The 25,291-nt window shown below is 39.9% G+C and overlaps 1 protein-coding gene across 3 annotated transcripts in view; it reads right to left on the bottom strand.

The window, feature by feature from the left end:
* LOC111151868 (ubiquitin conjugating enzyme E2 H) overlaps positions 1-25,291 on the bottom strand; it is a 103,251-nt gene that overhangs the window by 35,499 nt on the left and 42,461 nt on the right. For all 3 annotated transcript variants that reach the window (XR_002640886.1, XM_022510098.1, XM_022510099.1), the window contains exons 2-3: positions 4,036-4,112; positions 3,367-3,441 (exon numbers count right to left, since the gene is read on the bottom strand). Coding sequence is in view for 2 of the 3 variants with exons in the window: in XM_022510098.1 (XP_022365806.1) it covers positions 3,367-3,441; positions 4,036-4,112 (152 nt within the window). In the remaining variant the exon portion in view is untranslated. The remainder of the gene's footprint in view (positions 1-3,366; positions 3,442-4,035; positions 4,113-25,291) is intronic.

The raw sequence follows: 25,291 nt of genomic DNA, 5'->3' as shown, positions 1-25,291 counted from the left end.
AGGCTCCCTGCCAAACAGAGAGCCTGATGCAGGGCTCGATCCCAGGACCCTGAGATCCTGACCCAACCCGAAGGCAGAGGCTTTATCCACTGAGCCACCCAGGTGCCCCGAAAGTCTGCACTTTCAAATAAATCAGAACTTAAAGATTCAGATAGGATTTATTTCAAAGTGGTCTCTCTGGAAAGCCATGCAAATATCTCAATGATGTTACAACTGGTCAGAGGAGCTTTGTAATTTCTCTTTTGAAAGTGCCTTTAGGGCCAGTTCATAAGAAAATCATAATTCTTAAACTTAAGGAAATTTCAGAATCATGTATCATTTTACACCCCAACTGATGTCACTCAGTTTTTCCATTTATCTTATTCTGCGAAATTAAACGAACTTTAGCCATTTCAAAAACTGATATCCAGCTTCAAAGCATCAAGATGACTTCCTAAACATTATCACTAATGATTCTCCAAGAGAATATAACATTCTAGAAGATCAGCTTAAGATGTCAGAAATAATGATGGCATTGAAAACTTCATAACCTCTTTATATTCCTTCTCTTCCCAAAGAGATAGCTTTATTGCCATTTTGAGGGGAAAAAAACCCAAACTTGTATAATGATATAAATTGTTCTTAAAGGGTATTTTTAGTTAGGCAATCGTGTACCTACTGAAAATTCTCTAAAACTTATTTAGAGGATACCCCAAAAGGTGAGCATGTCAAATAACATTGGATATATACTGAAAAATGCCTAGAAAATTGTTTTAAAGTAAATACATCAGAATGTAAATGATAATACCCATTGAGGGACAGAATTATGAGACATTTTTTTCTTTATTTTTGGTCACCTGGACCTGCTTACATTCCTACTAAGACTATGAGGCGTTTAATAAAATAAATAAGTAGCAATCAAACATATATATATACACATATTAACATTCCAAGATCCAAGCAGTAAGGAAGCTTAATCTAAATTTGCACATCTTAATATTTAAGAGCTCAATCTGGCTCAGGAAGAAGGGTATGCCTAGATACTGTAGAGGCAGAATTTAAAAAGAATCTAAGGTTGGGATTATCTAATCTCCTTGCCCTTCTATATAATTCTACAACTACCTATACAACTCAAAAAGGAAACCTTCCCTATTCTAAATGAGCCACTAGCTTTCAAAATGTTTAAAGCAAATTCAACAGTAATTATATTGTTGATGACCTGAAAATAGGTCACCCCCCCAACTGATTATAACTCTCTTATGCAATGTTCCTTTGAAGGAAACAAGCACAGCTTGTACAAATATTTCAACTACTTCTACTTCCCTAAGAGAAGATGGTACACATCTGTAGGTATTTCTAAGTTCTGAAAGCACATACAAAGGCAAAAGAAAAATTATGAAGAAGTTAAATCAGCCTAGTCATTTGTCCCAAGCAATTTCATATTACATCATTAAAAGTACATGGGCATCTGCTGTGTCACTGGTAAATAAATAAACAATGTCTGAAGTTTAGACATGTTTACTTTGAAAGTTATGATGAAATAATTACATTATCTGGAAAAATATGTTAAGATAAGGTTTGAGAAATAACTACATTTCTGCAGGATATATAATTGCTTTTCTGTATAGTTCACTGTTAAACAGTTATATTGATTTCTTTCTGACTAGGAATTTAGGGCTCAAAACTATCAGCATGCCAATTTTTAGTCTTTAAGCAAATGGACATATATGAAATATATCTGAATTTATATGGTTTATACATTCCATTTGTAAAGATTTAAAAATCATACTACTCCAAGTTCAAATGCCTGTACAGAAAGAATGGGTCATCAGGGGACAGGCGACCACAACGTGACAGAAAAGCACCCCCTCTCCCTCCCCAGCCCAACCCAAGCTGAGTAACACCATTCCATCACCCTAGAATGGACTGGGAATGACTGCTGTCCCACCCCTACAGGCATTTAGTCAGATATATTTGGGGATTATCTCAAGCTCCCTTCCTATTTCATCATCTGATAACCCTTCACCTCAGAGACCCTTGCAGCAAGGGGGAAATTTCCAATTCAATCATTCATAAAGTATCTTCTCCATTCCTGAGCTTAGAAAAATCATCCAAGGGACCTTAAAAGGAAATCACCAATTTATTCTTAAAATGAACACTAAGAGTTCCCAGCATAAGAAGGAATTACAGGCACTCTGTATTACTTTTATAGCACAAAGCTTGAAAGCAGTAGGGTAGCTGGATAGTGGAGTTCTCAGAAGCTGCTACATTTTGACTAAGAATTAGTCTACGATGATCCTACCTTTTCCACATTACTTATCTTAGACAGAAATGTGGAGGCCTAGAATCAAAATGTAAAGCTGAGGGTGACTTTGGTCCACCTCCTTAAAAAACCAAACCAAAACAAACAAAACAGAAAGTCTTTTTGTTGGAAGGTGAGTGGGGTGTGTGGTGTCTAAAGTCCAAGAGGCCTGGCATGAGTTCCAAAGATAAGCCCACGGCAGTAGCAAGACATACCAACCCTGGCAATTCTGAACATGAGGTCCAGTGTGACTAAGAATGAATATATTCCAATTTTATTTTTTCTTCTTTCTTAAAATTGGTCAGTATTTTATAGTATTTCAAACTCATCTTTAAGTAAAAATTTTAAAAGCTGACTTCAAAGTTCGCTGAGTTACTACCATTCCACAATCTCAAAACCTTAAAAAAAAAAAGGGGGGGGGTCAACCTTCAATCAGCTGTACCTCTATAGCGTCTGATGCTAACAGACCTACATTGTCACTAAGTGCCTTAATGGGGTTGGGGGGACGGGTTACAGTAGTATCGCCAATTAGGGCAGAGAGAAGATGAAGGAGGAAAAAAAAGTACCTCTTTATACAATCCCACTGAGGCTCCTACTCTACGTATTCTTCGGCTGTTCAGGGGGCTAAAAAGATGAGGAGCAGAGAGAGCAGGAAAGGGGGAGTTCAGTGCTAGGTGCCCACAGCTGCAGTGAACAAAAGCAGAGGCGGCTCTAGAGAGGATTCTTGATGACAGAATTAGAATAAACACTAATATTAATTCCAACCACTGAGCAATTAAAATGAGATTTAAGGTATGTTTATTATTTTACTGCTTAGCCTGAATAGACACTGGGCCTTAAGACGGTTTCATCTGACCCTGACAGAAAAATTTAGTTATAATCATTACAATCAGGCAAAGGTATATTTAATCATCTATCACACTGTGAAGTCCCACAAAAAGTCCCTGATTAACGGAATTTTTCCTTTTTGGGCTTTGGTAAAGTAACCATTTCTGGAATTATCTCTCACAAAATGCCGATTTTTTTTTTTCCTTTTCTCTGTGCTTTCAAAACTCTCTAATGAGAAAAACTGAGTAGTTACATACCTATAGATGGAGATTTGAAAGGGTATTTATCAGGAAGATCCACTCTAACTTTCCATACTCCGCCTTCATATGGTGCTGAAATAAAAGTAAAAATGTTGAAATTAGAACTGTGTCTCCACATTAAAAAATAAACCCAAGTTTAAGTGAAACATTAAATCCTAGCATCTTTTGAAAATCTTATAGATTAATTCCTTTTGAAAATCTTGCAGATTAATTAATTCCACATTAATTAATCAGATGGTATTCTATGTTCAGATTAAAATAACTTTTCTTTAAAAGATGTAGAGTTAGAAAATAAGATTCGTTTCTCTCCTACATTTACCTGATTTTTAAAGTATTAAACACTTAGTTCGTAAGTAACAGCTTCCTATTTCAATCTGCCCTGTTGACCCACCCCCCATCAAAAACAAAAAACAGAAAAGGGGGGGAAAAACATTTCCCCAAAACCATCCATGAAAAAAACAAAAAACAGTATTCACAATTTCTGTTCTAAACTGTCATATAAAGTAATTATGGTAAAAGCAAAATTTCCTGACTGGTTCTAGAGTTTCATTAAATTTACTGTTCAAATACTACACATACCTCCACTGATATTCTCATTACCTACTAAGAAGTAGAGAAAAAGAGAAACGGAAAAAGAACAACACATATATGAACACATGTACTTACTTCCTTGTGGTCCATAAAACTTCACTACAAATTCATTGAGTCCTCCCAGGATCGTAACCTCATGCTTACTCTCAATGCTAAGGTGAAAAGTAAAGGAAAGTACACAGGCTTTGTAGTACCTGGAAGAACTAAAGATGATATCCCCAAGATATGCTATGTAAAAGTGTTACCAACATTTGATTTGAAACTGATAAAATATGAAATATACATAGTCGTTCTGGTCATTTAGAAGGCAATATATACTCTTATGAAAAGAATGCGAATAAACTTCAGATTCAGAGACAGGTGTTCAAATCCCAGGAGAGCCACGTACTGAGTCTGTGGGCCTGCACAACATAATGTAAGCTCACTCCCCAAGCCTTTGCTATCTTTGTCAATCAGGAAAAACCACTTCATAGGATTTCTGTGAGGATCAAATGGGTTAAGTATGTAAAACATGGAAACTGCATTTTGTAGATAATATAAATGAAAAATAGGCACTTAGTTTTAGTTTTTCCTCCCCTCTGTAGTCTCTCCTTGCTAATCTACCCCTAGTGAACCTTTAACATAAACTCCATTATTCCCTTTGGTCAAATTCAAAAACTTAGCAAATTACCAATTCTCCTAAACTCGAAATGCTATGCTCCTGAAGTTATGGATTTACTTAAGCAAAGTCCCCACCCATTTTCCCACTGGCTTAGAGAATAATCAAATAATTGTGATGTCACCTTCCTACGGGTACTATTAAATGCAAAACAGCAGCAAAATCAATCAATAAATCTTATCTCTAGTATTTATTTCACCTACCTTTTCCCTCCCCTTCCAAACCTCTCTCCAGCTTAGGTCGGCCTCTAGCTTCTGGGATGTTCTGGGGCTCCAATCACAGGAGTACTTGTGTGTTCTCTTCCTCAGAAACTTATCTGCCCCTGAGACTCTTAGATGTTTAAAGTACTAAGATTCAACTGTAAAAACCAAACCAACCCGCATCAGTAGAGAAGGTGGCTACTGGTCTAATATTGACCTGTTGTTTTCTATTTCTTCTTTGTGGTCTAAACAAATAATAACTCGGAGATTTTAGGTACTGAACTTTCTTTGGGGGGACCCTCACAATGAAATTAAACAAGAAAACCCCAAACGACCATATATGAAAAAGGGGACCTCGAATGTCACAATGTAACCGAACAAGAAAACCCCAAACAACCCAATAAAGATAAGCTGGCCTCATCGTTCTCCACAGCCGCGCAAATCACATTTTAATTACAAGAACTATTATACCAAAGACAAAGAACCCAAAGAAATTTTAAAATGTTCTCTTACACAGAGAAAAACAGTATTTTTAAAGATATGAAATTACATATTTGGCTCTCCTATCCTCTGTCCTACAGGCCAAAGAACAGAGGGGCTGGGTGTACTTTTGGCAAAGTCCTTCCTCAAAAGTCTTGAACAATCCCCACTAGAGATATTTAACAGGACAATTTAGTCTATACTAATTTGATCTCATTCTTTTCTAAATGAAAACTGTTTTAACAGCATGCACACTGAAAGGACTCAAATAGTATCCGCCCTGGAAAATACACTTCATTTCTCACTTGGTCAAATGACACAAACATGAATGCTTTGGTGTACAAAACTCTTCTTGACCAGTCACCCTCTGACACGGCAAGATATTCCAAAGTATTAATAGGTTAAAATTTGTTTTAAAACAAAAAAGCACCCCGAGTTACAAGTTAAATCTAGTTACAATAAACAAAATTAAATATAAACAATAAAACCCTTGAAGAAAACAGACTTTTTAGAAAATCATCTTGGGGTGAAAAGGCTTCCCTAAGAATAACACCAAAGTCAGAAACCAGAGAGGAAAAGATTCGCAGATACAAGCGCACACGAACATTTAAAACTTTTATACTGTAAACGACAAGATGAAAACTAGGAAGAAAAAATTATAGCATATGACCAAAAAAAGTAGATTACAATATAAAAGGTTATTACAAAGCAGTAAGAAAAATTAAAGGGGCACCTGGGTGGTTCAGTCAGTTAAGTGTCTGACTCCTGATCTCAGCGCAGGTCATGATCTCAGGATTGTGAGATGGAAGCCCACGGGCTCAGAGTCTGGGCATGGAACCTGTTTAAGACTCTCTCTCTCTTGATCTCTCTATTCCCCTTCTCCCTGGTTCTCTTTCTCTCCCTGCTCTGCTCCTCCCCCCGCCCCCTTGGGGGAAGAAAAAGAAGGAAAAGAAAAAAAGAAAAATTACAAACACCTTGACAGAGAAAAGACCACGACAGCCAAGAAAACTGAATGAACAAAATTAAGTTTTAAAAAAGTTCAACTCATTAGTTTAAAAATAAGACATTTTTCACTATGAAAATGAAAGGGCTAAAAAAAAAAAAAAAAGAAGAAGAAATAAAGAAAAAAGAAAGAAAATGAAAGGGCTGATGAAAACCTAGTGTTCAGTGGAGTATAAATTCACATTCCTGAGGATAAATTTAGCACTGTGTTCCAAAACTCAAAATAAATTCTTTTATTCAAATTTCACTTTTATGAAGTTTATTTAAAAAAAAAATAACCAGACACTGCTGGTGGGAGCGTGATACAGTTTCAACCACTTTGGAAAACTGTGGGCGTGGAAAGTACACATACATGTACCCTACGCCCAAGAACACTACTCCCACTAGAGAGCCTTATAGCGATGACCACCAACACAGAGGTTTCAGAATGCTCACAGCACTATTTATAATATCCAAAATTTAGGTTACAACCCAAAGGCTTGTCAATAAAAAGGATAAACTATGGTTGTCACCCAGCAGAATACTGCACAGCAATAAAAAATGAATTGCAAACATCCAAGTGTATGAGTCTCCCAGATATTACAGTGAAAGAAACCAGATACCAAAGAGCACGTGCGATGTGATTCCTTCACTACACATTTCGAACAGGCTAAATGAATCAATGGTGTTAGGAATTAGGATAGTAGTCACCCTAGTGGGGACAGCCATCATTTTGAGTGGTTTGAGGGGGACTTCTCAGGTGCTGATTAAACATTTATTGTTCCACTTATCACTGAGCTACAAAGATTTGTGGACTTTTCATGTATATGCTACTGTTTAACAAAAAGTTCACTAAAAAGACAAAGTGTATCTGAAATGTGCAAATATGTTTACTGGAATATGTGAAATTTAAAAATGGAAATTAAGGGGCGCCTGGGTGGCTCAGTGGGTTAAAGCCTCTGCCTTCGGCTCGGGTCATGATCTCAGGGTCCTGGGATCGAGCCCCGCATCGGGCTCTCTGCTCAGCGGGAAGCCTGCTTCCTCCTCTCTCTGCCTGCCTCTCTGCCTACTTGTGATTTCTCTCTGTCAAATAAATAAAATCTTTAAAAAAAAAAAAAAAAAAAAAAAAAAAAAAAAATGGAAATTAAATATTTATCAAAAGGAACTGATTAAATGGGTCATTAAGCGATTTTATACAACAGGCTGCCACTATATCCACTAGTGTTTACTGGTGCCCTCTCCACACCCAGAGCTCCTCTAATGTATGTTTCTGCTCAACTTGAGATATCCAGAAATAGGCAACTGAATAAAGTAATACAGGTAAAGATAACCCCGTCATTAAACAAAACCAAATAAATTCACAAGGAAAATGAAAAGAACAGAGTAAGGTAGAGGATTCAGAGAGTTTAACAAAAGAAGTCATAAACTAATTCTATAACCTAAAAATCTATAGAAGCAATATTCCTCATTAGTCAGAACCAATCTGCTATGAATAGCATTGGTGGACAGTAATTACTCTTAATTAATCATTTAAAGTTATGAGTTATTCACATGGATGTCTTTTCCAGAAAACTTAAGATATTTCTATCCTTGACATGTATGCAATAAATCTGGGCTTCTTCCATTTTGTGATCTGAGAGTCAGTCCATGCTTTTATCTACTTCCCAAAGAAATTCTCCTTTCCCAACAGTCATGTCAAAATGAGATTAGAAGTAATGCTCCAAACCTCTCCTTTCCCACGATCCCTGGTACAACCCTCCTGTCAGATATACTGGGTCTGTCTTTAATTACACATTATACTGTAAACTGAAGAGTTCTTATAGTCCATTTTGTTTGAAAAACTAAAACTGAATGAAACCTTTAAACTCCTACCAAGTTGGTAAAATGAAGAAGCTGTGCTAAATTTATACTGCCTTAGAATGGTACAGACCACTGAGTCAAATGGAAACAGAATTTTAGCTTAGTTGAAAGAAAACTGCATTAAAAATAAGCCATTTCATCACCACGAATGAATGACTTGCCCACAAAAAATATGGAATTACCTGACTGCTGTTACCCTGTGTATTTATGGGAGAGGCCACGGGTTTCTCCCTCCTCTCCACTGCAAAGTCAAGGGCAAAGAAGGCAAATGAGAAGGCAGGTTACAATGACAAAAATAATTATCTATTTCTGAGACGTGCTGGTCAGGCTAGTAGACTGGCGGGAACGCACTAGAAGGTTTCTTGATTACTCTCTCAGTTACAAAGCTTGAACACAGAAAATATCCCTCAGATACTGTTCCGGTAAACATATGTTAAATAAACCCATAAAGTCATGTTTTACTCACCTATGATCTAAGTTATTCGCAAAATACTGCTTTTTACTTACTTAGCATTTCACTCTTCAGAACTCTCAGCATTTTCAGTATAATAATGATTAACATTCATGGGAACCCAAGCTCGTTTCACTTTTAAAATGCCAGCCACCCACCACCTTATTTTCCCTGAATGGCATTATGATTACACAATCTAATATTTAAAGGTTAATGCCAAACTGTCAAGAGATAACTGACATTCTTGGCAAAACGTGTCTATCGGGATTTTAGAAATGGCTTTTATATAGTTCTGGAATTTTCCAGAAAGAGCGCCAAGGGCTAAAAGCCTGTGCCACAGGATTGATGTTAACAGGTCAAAGACCTATGAATCAGACAGCATTGTTAGTCCTAAGTTGACTGATAATGAGCTTATAAAATAAATGAGGGTGGCCTCCCTGAGCTGTATCCATGGAAGTAAGGGAATGGGGAGAAGAATGCGCTTCTGTGCAGAAGGTAGACGCAATCTCTATGGCTTTCTCTATGTTCAGACCAGTCTGTTTCCAACCCTCCTTGAGATGAATCATACTACAAACATTGAAGAAATTTGCAAACCTTTACTCACTACCTAGCATTCTTGATAAGAACGTGGCATGTCTATAAACCCATGGATGTGCAAAATATCATGAAAATAATACTTTTGGGGTTATGTTGTTGTTTTTTTTTCTAAAGATTTTATCAAATCTTATCAAATCAAATCCTAAAGATTTGACAGAAAGAGATGCAGCAAGAGCAGGAACACAAGCAAGGGGAGTGGGAGAGGGAGAAGCAGGCTTCCCGTCAAGGAGGGAGCCCGAAGTGTGGGGCTCGATCCCAGGACTCCGGGATCATGGCCTGAGCTGAAGGTGGATGATTAATGACTGAGCCACCCAGGGGCCCCTGGGGTTATGTTTACAAGGAATACTTCTCCTTTGAAGACATACACTGAAATACTTACTAATTAAACTATATGATGTCTACAATTTGCCTCAAGAGTTAGAAGAAAGGTACTGAAGAAATGGTGTAAGCCCTGAGGTGGGAATTAACTGAATGTGAATGATGGGTGCCTGGGGATTTATCACACTGTTCTTTTATGTTTGAAATTTTCCACTGAAGTTCTAAAAAAAAAAAAAAATTAAGAATGTAGTCAGTTATTGGAACTTCAACATTTAACAAGCCTAACAGTGTAGAAATAAGATGATGTAGCTCTTTTTTATAGATTGAGAGAGAGAAAGTAGGCATACACATGGGGGGAGCAGAGGGAGAGAATCTCAAGCACACTCCCACTGAGTGTGGAGCCCCATGAAAGGCTTGACCCACAACCCAGGAGATCATGACCTGAGCCAAACCCAAGACTTGGACACCCAACTGAGCCATCCAGGCACCCCAATAATTATAATTTAAACAAAAGTACATCTGTTAAAAAAAAACAACAAAAAACACACAAAAAAACAGTCATGTACAGTAACAGAAGCTCCTGGGTGACATTAAAGTTTAAATTAAAAAAAAAAAGGTTTTGAAAGGTTTGTATTCTTTACATTAGTTGAAGGGAAGACTTTTATACCAAAGACAAATAATGAAAGCAGCAGAAATAAAAGCCATCGAGAAAATAATCATGGGGAAAAGGATGCAAGACAGTAAGAGGGAAGGAAAAATTCTTCTACCAGTGATGAAATAAAAAATAAAAGCATATTTTTATCATTCATCTCACTCTGGGCAGCAGTAATAGTGTCGAGAGCAATCAGCACAACAACATACACGTGTCAGCATCTCCTAAAGTCAAGTAATTTTATTACCTAATCCCCGACAAAATATTTTAAGCTTTCCACATGAAGTGATGGAAATCTGTTAAATTGAGCTACAGAGATACAGTGTTAGCATTTCTTAAGTCCACAAAGGATCAGTCTTTATTCTATTAAAAGTTGGTTTACTAAATATTCTATAAACACCCACACACAAGATCCATAAGGCAAACAAAAACTACTCTTTTTAAAAAGACTTTTATTTATTTATTTGAGAGAGAGCATGAGAAGGGGGAGGGTCAGAGGGAGAAGCAGACTCGCCCCCACCTCCTCATCCCCCCCCGACCCAGCACAGAGCCTGATGTGGGACTCAATCCTGAGACTCCAGGACCGTGACCTGTGCCGAAGGCAGTCGCTTAACCAACTGAGCCACCCAGGTGCCCAAAGAAAAACTACTCTTAAATGAGCCGGCCTCCAAGAATCTTAACGTTTAGCAAGAGAACATGAGATCCGTACATTAAAGAGTAAATGCAAAAGCAGTTTGCTACTAGGGAATAGATTTCTTTCAGTTTGTGGGTATAGAGAGAGAGGTGGATTTACACAGGCCTCGGAACAGCACAGGAGGGCTGCCTGGGTGGCTTAGTGGGTTAAATGTCTGCCTCTGGCTCAGGTCAGGATCTCAGGTTCCCGAGACTGAGCCCCACACTGGCTTCCCTACTTAGCAGCAAGTCTCCTTCTCCCTCTCTCCATTCATGCTCTCCCTCTCAAATAAATAAATAAAATCTTAAAAAACAAAAAACAAACAAAAAACCAGCATAGGATATGGGATTTGGATTTGTAGAGATGGGAGACACATTTAAAACAAAACCAGAAAAACACAGGGTTATGTCCACAAAATAAGGAGAACTACATTTTTATTTTGAAAAGTGGACCCTGGGGAGTGTTAGAAAATAGGCCAAAGACCAGATTACCAACCACCCCAAAGCATGGATTTTATCTGGTGAACTAGCTGGTTATTTCTAGGCACAGCACACACAGCACACATCAACTTACAGTAGGCACCGCACAACTTAGCATAAAACTTTTAGTGCTCTTTGGTGTCCCCACTCAGAGCAGGAGTTGCCCGTGTGTTCAGTCAACAGAGTGTAAACCTTCTTCCCTGTAAGGGCAGGGGCTCTCCAAGCAGTGGGAAGTATAGCGCAGCAAAGCAGAGGTATAGCCCCTCATTTCTGATTGGTGTTGGGGCCACATGCTCCAGGGAAACACCTGCCTGTCACCTGTGGGCTTCCTTGGGGCTCTTTTTGTGCTCATGCCCCAAGGGTCACTTTACTAGGGGTTCAGCACACACATGCTCTTATGTGTGGCCCCTGCTCACCCATTTGATCTGTAAAGTGTGGCTTTGATTGCCAATTTTGTAAAAAGTTAACGGCACCCAACAAAGTTTCTACTTCTGACCCAGCATTGGTCCTAAAAGAACAAGTCCTCTATGCTAAGTTGTGACTTTAGTTGAAGGAATATAACATTGTGACTCAGAACAAACTCACCCCAAGCCTGAATTAATCTATTTTTATAAACAGCTTATAGAGATACCAAATATTTTATAAAATGCATTAAAGTGTGGGTAGAAAAAGGTCTACTCTTACCTGAGGTTAGAGTGAGCTTTTTGGAGAATTTTTATAGTTAACTCTTTAGTGAAATGTGACAGCACAAAGAAAAAAAAGAAAAAAACAAAACAAAACCTTTACACAAAGGTAACTGAGCCATGGTGTGCAGAACAGCTGAAGGTGTGATTAAACAGTTGAAGCAAATAGAGCAGAAAAGAAACCTTCAAGGCCAGAGGTGCCTCGGTGGCTCAGTTGGTAAAGCATATGCCTTCAGCTCAGGTCATGATCCCAGGGTCCTGAAACTGACTCCTGCACTGGGCTCTCAGCTGGGCACGGAGTCTGTTTCTCCCTTTGCATGCTGTTCCCCCTGCTTGTGTTCTCTGTCAAATAAATGAATAAAATCTTAAAAAGAAAAAAAAAAAAAAAAAAAGGCACCTGGGTGGCTCAGTGGGTTAAAGCCTCTGCCTTCGGCTCAGGTCATGATCCCAGGGTCCTGGGATTGAGCCCCACATCGGGCTCTCTACTTGGCGGGGAGCCTGCTTCCCTTCCCCTCTCTCTGCCTACTTGTGATCTCTATCTGTCAAATAAAATAAATAAAATCTTAAAAAAAAAAAAAAAGAAAGAAAGAAAGCAAACATTCAAGGCCTCAACTAGTGCCTTGGAATGATGGGAGAGATCAGAGACTTCAGAGGCTTACAACTGACTAGATACAGCACAGCTAGTAGAAAGCTCCAGTGTTGCTAGGGATGCCTGGGTGGCTCAGTCGGTTAAAGCGTCTGCCTTTGGCTCAGGTCATGATCCCAAGGCCCCAGGATCAAGTTTGACATGAGGCTCCCTGCTCAGCAGAAAGCCTGCTTCTCCCTCTGTCGCTTCCTCTGCTGTACTCTTTTCTTTCATGCACCCTGACAAATAAAAAATCTTAAAAAAATTTAAAAAGACATCTCCAGTGTTGCTAGAATATCTCATTTTCATGAGAAACCAAAGAACTAGATTTCTAAGCCAGTATCTTAATTTCTAAATGCAAACAGAGCACGTGCTCCAAGGTCTCTCTCAGCAAAGCCTTCTGGGACCATCCTACTTACAACCACATACTGCTACATTGTCACCAACTAATATACTATGTATTTTACTTTATCACTGGTCTCCCACTACTAAAATGCAAGCTTCTAAAGGCAAGGATTGTTCATTGCTGTGTTCCTGGAGCTCAGAAGAGTACTCAACACACAGTAGGCACTCAATTAACTACATTAAATGAACACATGAATGAAGTTGCCAGACAGGCACAGCCTGGAACTGCCAGTCTGAGATCTAAGTATAGTTTTAGCTTTGTCAGACAGGGAAGGTGATACTATTAACAGCGAAGTGGAGCACAGGACAGAAGGAACAAGTTTTTTATGGAAGATGCTAAGTTCGGTTCTGAACACAGAAGCCATTTAAAGTATAAATGGATAAGCCAAGTGGCCATATACTATAAGCAGCTGGAAAACTGGTGATTTAAAAGGAGTCACCTCGCAAATCACTTAACTCTCAGCTTGTTTCCCAATCTCTAGGCAAGGGGAGGGGGCTGGGGAGAGATGACTACCTCATTCACAGGGATGCTGAAGCTCAAACACCTACAAAGAAAGGTACCTGGCCCAGCATCTGACACAAAAAAAATTTCAAAAAATTTTTAAATGTAAAAAATACACAAAACTGACTAAAATTAGTTTCCACAGGACTAAAATTTACTTAAGCAACAATTATTTAATATCTCTTTTAATATCTGTTTTCTTGGGGCGCCTGGATGGCTCAGTGGGTCTTCTCATGACCTTCGGCTCGGGTCATGATCCCACATTGGGCTCTCTGCTCAGCGGGGAGTCTGCTTCCTCCCCTCTCTCTCTGCCTGCCTCTCTGCCTACTTGTGATCTCTGTCAAATAAATAAATAAAATCTTTAGGAAAAAAAAAAAACAAAACTGTTTTCTTCTACGTATTTGAGACTCCCCTCCACCCCCGACACACACACACACACACACACACACACACACACACACACACACACACCCCTACCTTTCTTTATGTTGTTATTATGAATAATGGTTACGGTATAGCATCACAAAATACAATGATACCATGAGGAACTAACAGGGCATATGTTTATTTTCTGAAATAGAAACTTCCCATACTGTATGCTGAGGGCATTGGCAGTTTCTTTTCCTTTTCTTTAAGTTTATTATTTTTTTAAATCATCTCTACACCTAACATGGGGCTCGAACTCATGATGCCAAGATTAAGAGTCCCATGCTCCATCGACTTAGCCAGCCAGGTGCCAGGTGCCCCCCTGCACAGTTGTTGTTATTTAGCTAGATTTAAGAGCTGTCACTGGGCTACCATCCTTTAAAATGTTATCTGTGGGGACACCCGGGGGGCTCACTTGGTTACGCATCCAACTCTTGGTTTTGGCTCAGGTCATGATCTCGCAGGTTGTGAGGTCGAGTCCTGCTCGGTCCACTCAGTCGGGAGTCTGCCTGGGGATACTCTCCCTCTGCCCCTCCCCCTGCTTGTGTTCTGTCAAGTAAGTTAAGATTTTTTAAAGAAAAAAACCTTAAGAAAAATAAAAAGCTTTCCATGATGTTATAGCTTGATTCAAAGTTAAAAAAACACTACGTTAAAAACAAACCATCTACCCAAAGAACCCCTTATAATCCTATGGATGATAATGACGTTATGGCTATTTACCTAACCATCATTATTTTTAAGAGGGGTCAACTGATGTATGTAGTTGTTAACTAATGACATCTGGGATTTGCCCTAAAGTACTTCAGAGAAGAAAAGATGTGTGGCAAAGTCCTGATAACTACAAAGTTTTAAGTGACAAAGATTCATTAAACTATCTTTCCAGGGGTGCCTGGGTGGCTCAATGGGTTGAGCCTCTGCCTTCAGCTCAGGTCATGATCCCGGGGTCCTGGGATCGAGCCCCGCATTGGGCTCTCTGCTCAGCAGGGAGCCTGCCCCCCCCCCAGCTGCCTGCCTCTCTGCCTACTTGTGATCTCTGTCAAATAAATAAATAAAATCTTAAAAAAAAAAAAAACTATCTTTGTGTACAGTTGAAAAATTTCGTAATAAAATTCACTTTAATTTCTAATACCTATCGTGTTGTCTTTTTTTTTTTTAATCAGAAGGCTGTATATATCCAACTACACTGCTTCTATGGAAGGTGATACTCACTGTCAAGGAACTAGTTTAAAATCTACAGATTTAAAGTATAGCTTTGAACTGCAGAGAAAAACTACTTAAAAGATTCCCAAGACCAAAGACACCCCAGAAACATCAAGTTCACAATGAAAACCTAAACAAATGATCTGGAAAAACTTGTGGATGTGGATGTGGATGGCTCAGTAGGTTAAGCATCCACTTTTTTTTTTAAAAAGGTTTTATTTATTTGACATAGAGAGATCACAAGTAGGCAGAGAGGCAGGAAGAGAGAGAGAGAGAGGAAGCAGGCTCCCTGCCAAGTAGAGAGCCCAATGCGGGACTCGATCCCAGGACCCTGAGATCACGACCTGAGCCAAAGGCAGAGGCTTAACCCACTGAGCCACCCAGGCACCCATTAAGCATCCAACTCTTGATTTCAGCTCAGGTCATGATCTCAGTCATGAGACTGAGTCCTGCACTAGGCTCCGTGCTGGTTGTGGAGCCACTTAAGAGTCTGCCTATTCCTCTCCCTCTGCTCCTCCCCAACTCTCTAAAAAAAAAAAAAAAATTTCTTTAAGGGAAAAATTTTTTAAAGTAGGACATATTAAAAGATAGTGGTACCTAATTACAACTTCCAGGTCCCCTATTCTCAGTATGGAGGCAGATGAAGCCACTGTCCACATGTCAGAGAAGTAAACAGAAAGAACCCTGTCATTCCAGAGGCAGACTACCTAATCACAGTAGGCTGGAGAAGAAAAACAAATGAATCACAACCTTAAGAATGACAACAGCACCTGAACTTGAGAACTTTGAAACATATAATTTCCCCATAAATGATACAGAAACATGCAAACAGTCTGGTGGCCCTCTGCAAAATCCTAATGGAAACAAACTTAAAATACATCCTATCTCCCCTTCTGGGCTGCATGCTTCTCTACTGTGCCATCCACAGTTTCAGGACAAGCTGCATCAGGAAGCAGCTTCTCAGTAAGCTAAATTTAATACAGCTTTATGGAATATCTATCAGTGTATCTGGTATCCATGCTTCCAGTGTTCTTCTCTAATCATCTTTGAAAACTTTACTTCCTTTGTTTTAAACACAGTAGACCAGTTTTCACCCTAACACTTGAGATGTAGATTGCAGTATCACTCAATGAATATAGTTAAGTTAAAGAGTTTAATAATCCCTACCCACAGACATTCTAATCAAGGCATATGTGAATCATTTACAGTAAGCAGTGGGTTTTTTTTTTTTTTTTTAAAGTAAGCTGTATGCCCAACATGGGGCTTGAGCTCATTACCCTGGGATCAGCAGTCTCATGCTTTGCTGACTGAGCCAGCCATGCACCCCAGCAGTAACATTTTTAAAGGAAGCATTTTCTTTGCCACTCTCCAAATAATATAATTATATTACAACTGCGAAGTGTTGTGTAAAAATTAATAAATACAAGCAGTGATACCCATTCTACAGATGAAGATTATGGTAAAGTGAAAAGCAATGGATCACAAAAGATGAGCAAGAGGAGATCTTAGATATGTGGTTATCCGTTTCTTTTTATAGTCATCTCAAAAGTCATGGAGCTACTTACAGAGAGATCCTGGTTCATAACCTGGATGATTCTCTTTCCTTTTCCTTGTCCATACTGTCTTAATTATGAGTTTGTGTCCCCAGACACTAAGAATTCCCCACAGTAATTTTGTAACATCAATAAACTCAAGAATTTCTTAAAGCAAATTCTTTAAAATTCAAATATAAATGCCTGTTAACGCAGAGGAAAGGAGAAAAAGAACTCACATGCACATGCAAACCATTAGTGTGCCCTTACAAATCACTGCTCTAAAGCTCCAGTCCTAAGTACCTCCTCATTCCCTAGTTTTTTCCAGAACATGAAGGACCAACACCTGCTGTTTCCTTTACTACTTCATGTTCATTAAGCATAGCAGATGCCAAATATTAACACCTTAACCTTGATTTCAGAAAAAGTAAGCAAGGGGAAGAGAGCAGCACAGACTCGGGCTTTTTAAAGCAATACATGTGCAAAGGACTAAGTAACTGGTTCAAATTCACGGTCATGATTTTATAGTGAATAAAGCAGAACTACAAAGGGGACAGAATGCTAAGTTAAAGCACTGTCTACCAGTGCCGAGAATGCTGCATTCCAAAACAAATGGATTATGTCTGTATTCAACTGAGCCTAGTTTCTATTACCCATTTGGAAGAGTCATAGAGGTAGCAGCAATAATTATGTGTTGGGAGTTTATTTTTTTTTTACTGATTTTTTTTTTTTTTTTTAAATAAACAGACACAGAGAGAGAGCGAGCACACAAGCAGGGGAAACAGCAGCGGGAGAGGGAGAAGCAGGCTCCCCTGCTGAGCAGGGAACTCAATGCAGCACTTGATCCCAGGACCCCGGGATCATGACCTAAGCCGAAAGCAGACATCAAGTGTCTGAGCCACCCAGGTGCCCTATTTTGTATTTTTATTTATTTTTTTTTTAAAGATTTTATTTATTTATTTGTCAGGGACAGAGACAGAGAGAGAGCGCACACAAGCAAGCAGAGTGGCAGGCAGAAGCAGAGAGAGAAGTAGGCTACCCACTGAGCAAGGAGCCTAATGCAGGACTCAATCCCAGGACCCTGGGATCATGACCTGAGCTGAAGGCAGCAGCTTAACCGATTGAGCCATCCAGGTGTCCCTTATTTTATGAAGATCTTATTGATTTATTTGCCAGAGTTGGGGGGCGGGGGAGAAGCAGGCCCCGGCGAGCAGGGAGCCCAATGAGGGACTTGATCCCAGGACCCTGGAATCATGACCTGAGCTGAAGGCAGATGCTTAACTGACTGAGTCACCCATTTGCCCCATGTTGGAAGTTTAATAAAGGCCAAAAAAATAAGGGGGGGCAGATTAAAATGTAATCTAATGTAATAGGGAAAATAGCAATGTCTTCTTGATTGAAATTCTGCTAACAACTTTATGAAAGGTAGTTAGTAGGCAAATATCCCTTTTGATATGTTCAAGTAGCTATTACAAGCTATATTTATCATCTTCATGAGTAATTAGTATGGAACTTGGATGACAACTTTCAGAAGAAACTGGAATTTTTTTTTTTCCAGAAAAGTCCATAGTGAAAATAAGCAAAAGAAATGTTAAAATGGGGGAAGGGGGAGTACTTTTTTAAAGTACCTTTTAAACACCCTACCATAAGAAAATAACCCCAAAATGATTAGATAAGCAGAAAATCCTGGAAAGCCAAGAGCTGAGGGGTGAAAAGGGGACTGCACACTAGGTGTGCAGTGCGATACAGCGAGCACGGCTGGAGCTGTTCTAAGCTTCATAAAAGTGACAGGTGACAGCGCCGAAAGAGGACACTTTCTCGCCATGCCAGCAAGACTGCTCGCTCAAGACCCTTAAAAACGATTAACACGCAGTAAGAAACAGGCTATCAGGTACAATTAGGAAGTATGCAAGTGATACACAGTTGTTAGGGAAGCTAGCCTAATAATTTCAAGTAGAAAGTCTGAGGTTTAAATACACATAAGCTGTAAGAAATAAAGACTGTATTGTTAAGAGGTACAGGAAGGAAATGAAAAATCACGTTTCTCACAAGGAGTGCTTCCTGAATAATTAAACAATGTGGAAAAGAAAAAAGGTGTTTTTGTTTTTGTTTTTGTTTTTTAGCAAAACCAGAGAAAACAAACCTAGATACACAGAACAGTGGGTGTATATATAGTAAGAAAATTTGGCACTGAAAAGGTGACAAAACTATTAGGTTTCCTTCTCTCATGTTTGTACCACAGGGTCAAATAGGACTGACAGGTTCAGATGCCACCAAGTGAGACAGTTGGCTGGTGCCACGACCACAGGGCAGAGTGCTGTTTGGAGAACACCTTTCGATACGACTTAATAACCTCCGCTGGTGAATACAGACTTTTAGGTTTTCTTCCTCAACTGTCTTTTAAAATGTTGAGTGGGGCCTAAAGCAGCCTTCCCACCCCTTTACTCTACAGTCTCACCACCCAGATGCCACCAGCTTACCACGCACACAAGTGCTCACACACACACTCATTCACATCACAACACACACAAGCATAAAGCGTTCTGTAAACACCTTTCTCCAAGTAACACATGGAGGACATCTTTAGCAGTACATACAGACCTAAGCACCGCCCCCCCGCCCCTTAATCAAAGAGTCATAAACTTAAGCAGCCATTAGTGAACTAGTAGTTCACTGTCCGTTTTTTTTGTTTGTTTGTTTTAAAGATTTTCTTTATTTATTTGACAGAGATCACAAGTAGGCAGAGAAGCAGAGAGAGAGGAGGAAGCAGGCTCCCCGAAGAGCAGAGAGCCCATTGCAGGGCTCGAACCCAGGACCCTGAGATCAGGACCTGAGCCAAAGGCAGAGGCTGAACCCACTGAGCCACCCAGGCACCCATTTGTTTGGTTTTTCACACTATTGCAACTTCACAATGACCACCCCGGTACATGCCTATTGCTCTACTTTTTCAAGTTTCTGTTTGCAATTTCCAGAAGTGGAACTTCTAAGTCAAAGGGATATATACCTAATTCTGATAAATGTCCTTCAAAAAGATTGCATTCAGTTACTTTCTAATCACCATCTTAAAAGCCAACCTGTTTTCATCATACCCTCACCAATACTGGTATTAAAGCTTTCATGCTGAAACAAAGTTCATCTTTTTTTTTTTTTTTTAAAGATTTTATTTATTTATTTGTCAGAGATCACAGGTAGGCAGAGAGGCAGGCAGAGAGAGAGGAGGAAGCAGGCTCCCTGCTGAGCAGAGAGTCCGATTCGGGGCTCCATCCCAGGACCCTGGGATCATGACCTGAGCCGAAGGTAGAGGCTTAACCCACTGAGCCACCCAGGTGCCCCAACAAAGTTCATCTTTAAAGAGTACTACAATTGGCATCTATACCGCCAATTGCTGTTCACCAATTCAACTGCAGCCCTGGCTGGGTGCCCCAAGGGAAAATGATCCACTCCACTGACCTTCCTCCTTGCCTCTCTAACACAGCACCTGCATGTGAAGGTAGCCCTTTAGGATTCATAAACAAAAATGCACTAAGAGATGAAGTACCTTTCATTAGCCATTTCAAAGACAAGACTAGCCAATTAAATCTCACTTAACCTATAAGACAGGTTTACTCCAGAACCTGGGCAGAGAACGGTGAAAAAAAGGGAGGAGTTTAGTCTGACATGACATCATCTGATTAAACGACAGGCACTGTATTTTACCTCTCTAAATACGTAAAGTATTTGCACTTTTATATCTATGCCCCAAGAGGATGTGAAATTAATTTGTTTCTTGGGTAGTCCTAATATTCTAAATAGCTCCTTATGCCAAACTACTTTTGCTATATGAGAGGATACAAAATAATACTCATGAAGATTTATACAGATTTACAGAGAGTATCTTAGCAACAGCTATTTAACATTTTATGAAATAATTCTGGTCTCCAAATTTACTAAAAGCTGCAGTTTACTCGACTACTTAAAACAAGAGATCCTGTAGGAAATAATTCAGACATAAAATGGTACTTACCTTCCCTGTATCTATTTATTTATATACTATTTGATTTTCTCATTACAAATGCTATCAACTGACTTTCTCATTATGGAGTATCAGAACTTTCACCCCCCACATTCCCTCTCCCTGTCCATGGAACACAGGTGCAGCACCACTGCTGGTCAAACTCCTATGCAGAGATCACACTCCTAATGACCATGTAAGTATTATTCACTGCTGAGACACAGACATACAGTATATAACCAAGTTTTTTCTTTTCAGTATTTTTCCCCCAAGGAAATAATCACTGCCTTAAACTAAGCAAACAAGAAACCAATGTATCTATCATTCATCTGTCCCTCAACTCAGAACTGTCTCAACATGTTTAAACACATCAAGACGAGTATTTGTATTTGAATGTTTTCCCTTACAAATTTACCTTTCTCCCTCTTTGGCTTGGGCAGGTAGCATGCATGCCACAACCTAAGCACATGCTGGCTGGAAGGCAAAGGAAGGGGACTCACAAAATATGCTAGCTGAAGGAAGCCAGAAAGGGATTAATCCCTGACCACAATGTGCTCAGGAGTATTAATTTCTCTGTTAAAAAGGAACCACTAACAGCACTTAACAGAAAATATTCAAAATCTACACTATTGAGATCATGAAATCTAGGACTGTAGAGTCACATGTTGGAGACTGACAGGACACCATCGAAGTCCTAAGGCCAAGCCACCTCTCTGCCACTTGGTTTCAGGGTTTCCCTAGGAACTCGAAAGAAGAGGGCTTTTTTCCAAGAACGCAGACTTTGTAAGAATACGAGTTCAGGATTCTAGTGGTTGGAGGAGTGTACTCATTAATGTGAATCTCAGCTTGATCATTTACTTGCCATGTGGTCTTGAGCAGGTCACTTAAATCTCTGTATGCCTTGTTTATCTCAATGTAAAAAAAGTACAGTAAATACAAGATTAAGGAAAGGCTCAGTATTTGCTATTAGTAAAAACCGTACCTGCAGCTTTAGCAGGGGACAGCTATCATTTTAGTCTGCCTTGGTTACTAACATACGAAACAAATTACATCTCTCAAATATTAAAGAGTTATATACATGAGTGACTTTTAACTTTAATATGCTCAGTTTTGTTTTGTTTTTTTTAAGGGGGGTGTGCAAAGGAAGAGGGACAGAGAGAATCTCAAGCAGGCTCCACCCCCAGCGTGGAGCACAATGCAGGGCTCGATCCCACAACCCTGAGATCATGACCCAAATGGAAATCGAGAGCTGGATGCTTAAACGACTGAGCTACCCAGGCACCCCTGCTTAGATCCTTATTATACTGATGTTAGAAATTATTAACGAGGGGATTATTAACCTATAACTTGTTCCCAAAATGGCATTCTTACTAACTTCTATGCTGGTGAAGTCCCTTTCCAATTTTTTAAATTGCTACTTACCCTTCTTAGTCACAAATACTAAAGCTACCCCTGTTAGCACTCAAATGGGCTGAGTACTGTTCTAAGCCTTTTGTACTAACTCTGAACCCCCACATCAGCCAGGGAGACAAGTTATTATTACAAAGACAGATTCGTACCACATTCTTCCTCTCAGCCTTTCCAGTCACAATGGTCGTCTTCTTTCATTTCCTGAAACTCAACAAGCTCTCCTCCTCCTCCTCAGGGCCTTTGCAATGGGTTGCTACTTCTGGCTAGCTGACTTCCCTGTTTCTACACATAGCTTGCTTCCTCTTATCCTTTACGGTGTCTCAAATGCCACTTCCTCAGATACCTTTCTGATCACCTGAAGTACACAGCCCAACCGACCCCCCGTTATTCTCTATCTGCAGCCTTTTCTGCGAAGGTCTTACGAGAAGTACTATTTTGTTTACATCCTCCTTCACCTCCAACAAAATTCAAGTTCCAAGAGGACAGGACCTTTATCTGATTTGTTCTTTGCTTGGATTACAATTGGCGCTCAGGCTCAGGTCACGATGGGGTCCTAGGATTGAGCCCTGCGTCCTGCAACCAGCAACCTGCTCAGCAGGGAGTCTGCTTCTCCTTCTCCCTGTTGTCCACACTCTTAATAAATGGATAGGATCTTAAAAAAAAAAAAAAAATGGATAGGAAAAAAAGTTACCCAGTGGAACTAAGGAGGCTTAATGAAGGTGTTCCTAACCTCAGAGAGTGGGAAGGGAGAGGGTGTTTTTAGGAGGGAGTGATGCCAGCTGAACCCAAGGGGAGATTAGTCCTTTGTTCTTACATGGCAACTACAGAAGTTTGCTCCAAACACATGAAGTAAGATGACCCCCAAAGCTCAACTCAGTACCAGTGCGTAATAACCAAGAAGAAAAGCGTGCAAGCCATCCTGAGCCAAATTGAATGTATTTATGTATGCAAAGAAAAAGGTATCAACAGAAAGGGTCAGCCCTATAAGTACTGAAGGAAAATTAGAGAAAAAGGTTGTCAGGGGCCACTGAAGAAACTGAGCAGGGGAGGAGGAGCAGCTTTTTTCAAAGACAGTTTTCTGGTCACAAGGGATTTCTCCATTACAAGATGATGGCATCATCAGATTATGACAAGCCATTAAACATTTGATTCATCTCATTGTTTTTTTCTGATTCCTTCTCAGATAACCTTCTAGTTATGGTATGGGCTGCTAGCGATGTCCGCCTATAAGAAGATAGCACCATGCCAGCATGCTGTAAATAATGTACAGGTTTTCCAATTTTACCTTTCAGACTCATGAGCTTGGTTCATCTCGGGCCAGGGACAGGGCTTTGCCCTCATTTCACCAATTATATACTTGGAGGTTGGGAGTCTCTCTCCCAACAAAGGAAGATGTTAGCCTGATTTCAAACAGAAGAAAAATGCTTAGGAATTAAGAAAAACATCTGAGGTGGATCTGAAGGAGAAGGTGAAGGAAGAGGGCCAAGCCAAGGATAATTCTAGTATTTTAGAACTGAATTATTTGGGAATGCCAATACCATTGAGCAAGAGAGCAAGAACAACGAGAGGGACACGAAGACTATTTAGGACATGTTGAATCTGCAGTCTCCTAAGGACAGCTTAGTGGAGAAGTCCAGTAGCCATCTGGCCATCCAAGACTAGAACTCAAAAGAGAAGGAATTTTTAAATTTTGGAAACACCTTTATTAGGGAAATAGATGAAATCACCCAAGGAAAGTACATCAACTAACAAGGGATGAAGACCAACTGTGGAACCTGAGCAAACCCCAGTATTTAAAGGACAGAGAAAAGGAACCTGCAGGGTAGTCTTGTGAAACAAAGACCGGCATCTAGAATGATTTTACACTTGTTAGGTGGTGATTCAATGTCAGATTTCAACAACTCCATCTGCAATTTTTTGACAGAGAAAGTACAAGTTTTAAAACAAAAACAATTTAAAGTTACTGAAAAAGACACGTAATTTCTTTCAGAATACCATAATACGGCTTCCTGGGACAGGAAGGAAATCAATGAGATACACCCTCCTGACTTCTCACCAGTACTTCAAGAAGTGAAATAAAGCTTGTTGAAAGAACACAGAATGTTCTTTTGGGACCTACTTTACATGTTTAAATCTTGCCAAGAGTTCAAAGTCCATGATGCTAACTACCTAACTTTGGATGAATTTCCAAGGCAGAGATAAAAGTTCCAATGTGTGTTTTAATGACTAACACTGGTTTTGAGAGACATTAACTACACACTTACACTCTAGAACAAGCCAAACCCTCATCTTCTAAGAGGTTTAGGATATGGCACAGTATTCTCCCCAACAGTGTCACTGGGTTTGTGACTCACTGAGCTGAAAACTCTGTCATCAAGAGCTATGTATTTACTGAGAGCAATGCCAAGTGCTAAAAATTTAACTGTACCACACTTCCTAACCTATCATAGTTGACAGTTTTGCTGGAGAAGACCAAAATACTCCACAAAAACACCTGGGATTTCGATACAAGTTGCAGAGTTAAGTGCAAACAGTGAGAGGATACAGAGGTGCCTGGGTGGCTTAGTTGGTTAAGCAGCTGCCTTTGGCACAGGTCATGATCTCAGGGTCCTGGAACTGAGACCAGCTAGCTCCCTGCTCAGCTGGGAGCCTGCTTCTGCCCCTTCCCCGTTCCCGTGTGCACTCGCTCTGTTTTAAATAAATACATGAATTGGGACGCCTGGGTGGCTCAGTTGATTAAGCAGCTGCCTTTGGCTCGAGTCATGATCCCAGCGTCATCGAGTCCCACATTGGACTCCTTGCTCAGCAGGGAGTCTGCTTCTCCCTCTGCCTCTGCCCGCTATTCTGTGCCTGTGCTTGCTCGCTCGCTCTCTGACAAATGAATAAATAAAATCTTTAAAAAATAAATACATGAATAAAAACAGTGGTAAGATAGGTCTAAAGAGGATTACTAAAGACTGGATTGTGTGGGGCGCCTGGGTGGCTCAGTGGGTTGGGCTGCTGCCTTCGGCTCAGGTCGTGATCCCGGGTCCTGGGTTCAAGCCCCACAGCAGCTTTCTGCTCAGCGGGGAGCCTGCTTCCTCCTCTCTCTGCCTCTCTGCCTACTTCTGATTTCTCTCTGTCAAATAAATAAAAATAAAATCTTTAAAAAAAAAAAAAAGACTGGATTGTGTAAGAAAATGGGGTGGGAACCAGACTTTTAAAGAAA

The sequence above is a fragment of the Enhydra lutris genome, unplaced genomic scaffold (genome assembly GCF_002288905.1).
Source record: "Enhydra lutris kenyoni isolate GAN:26980312 unplaced genomic scaffold, ASM228890v2 scaffoldscaffold27, whole genome shotgun sequence".
NCBI lineage: Eukaryota > Metazoa > Chordata > Mammalia > Carnivora > Mustelidae > Enhydra > Enhydra lutris.
Note: the sequence above shows the minus strand (reverse complement) of the source record. Positions and strands in the feature narration are given on the sequence as shown.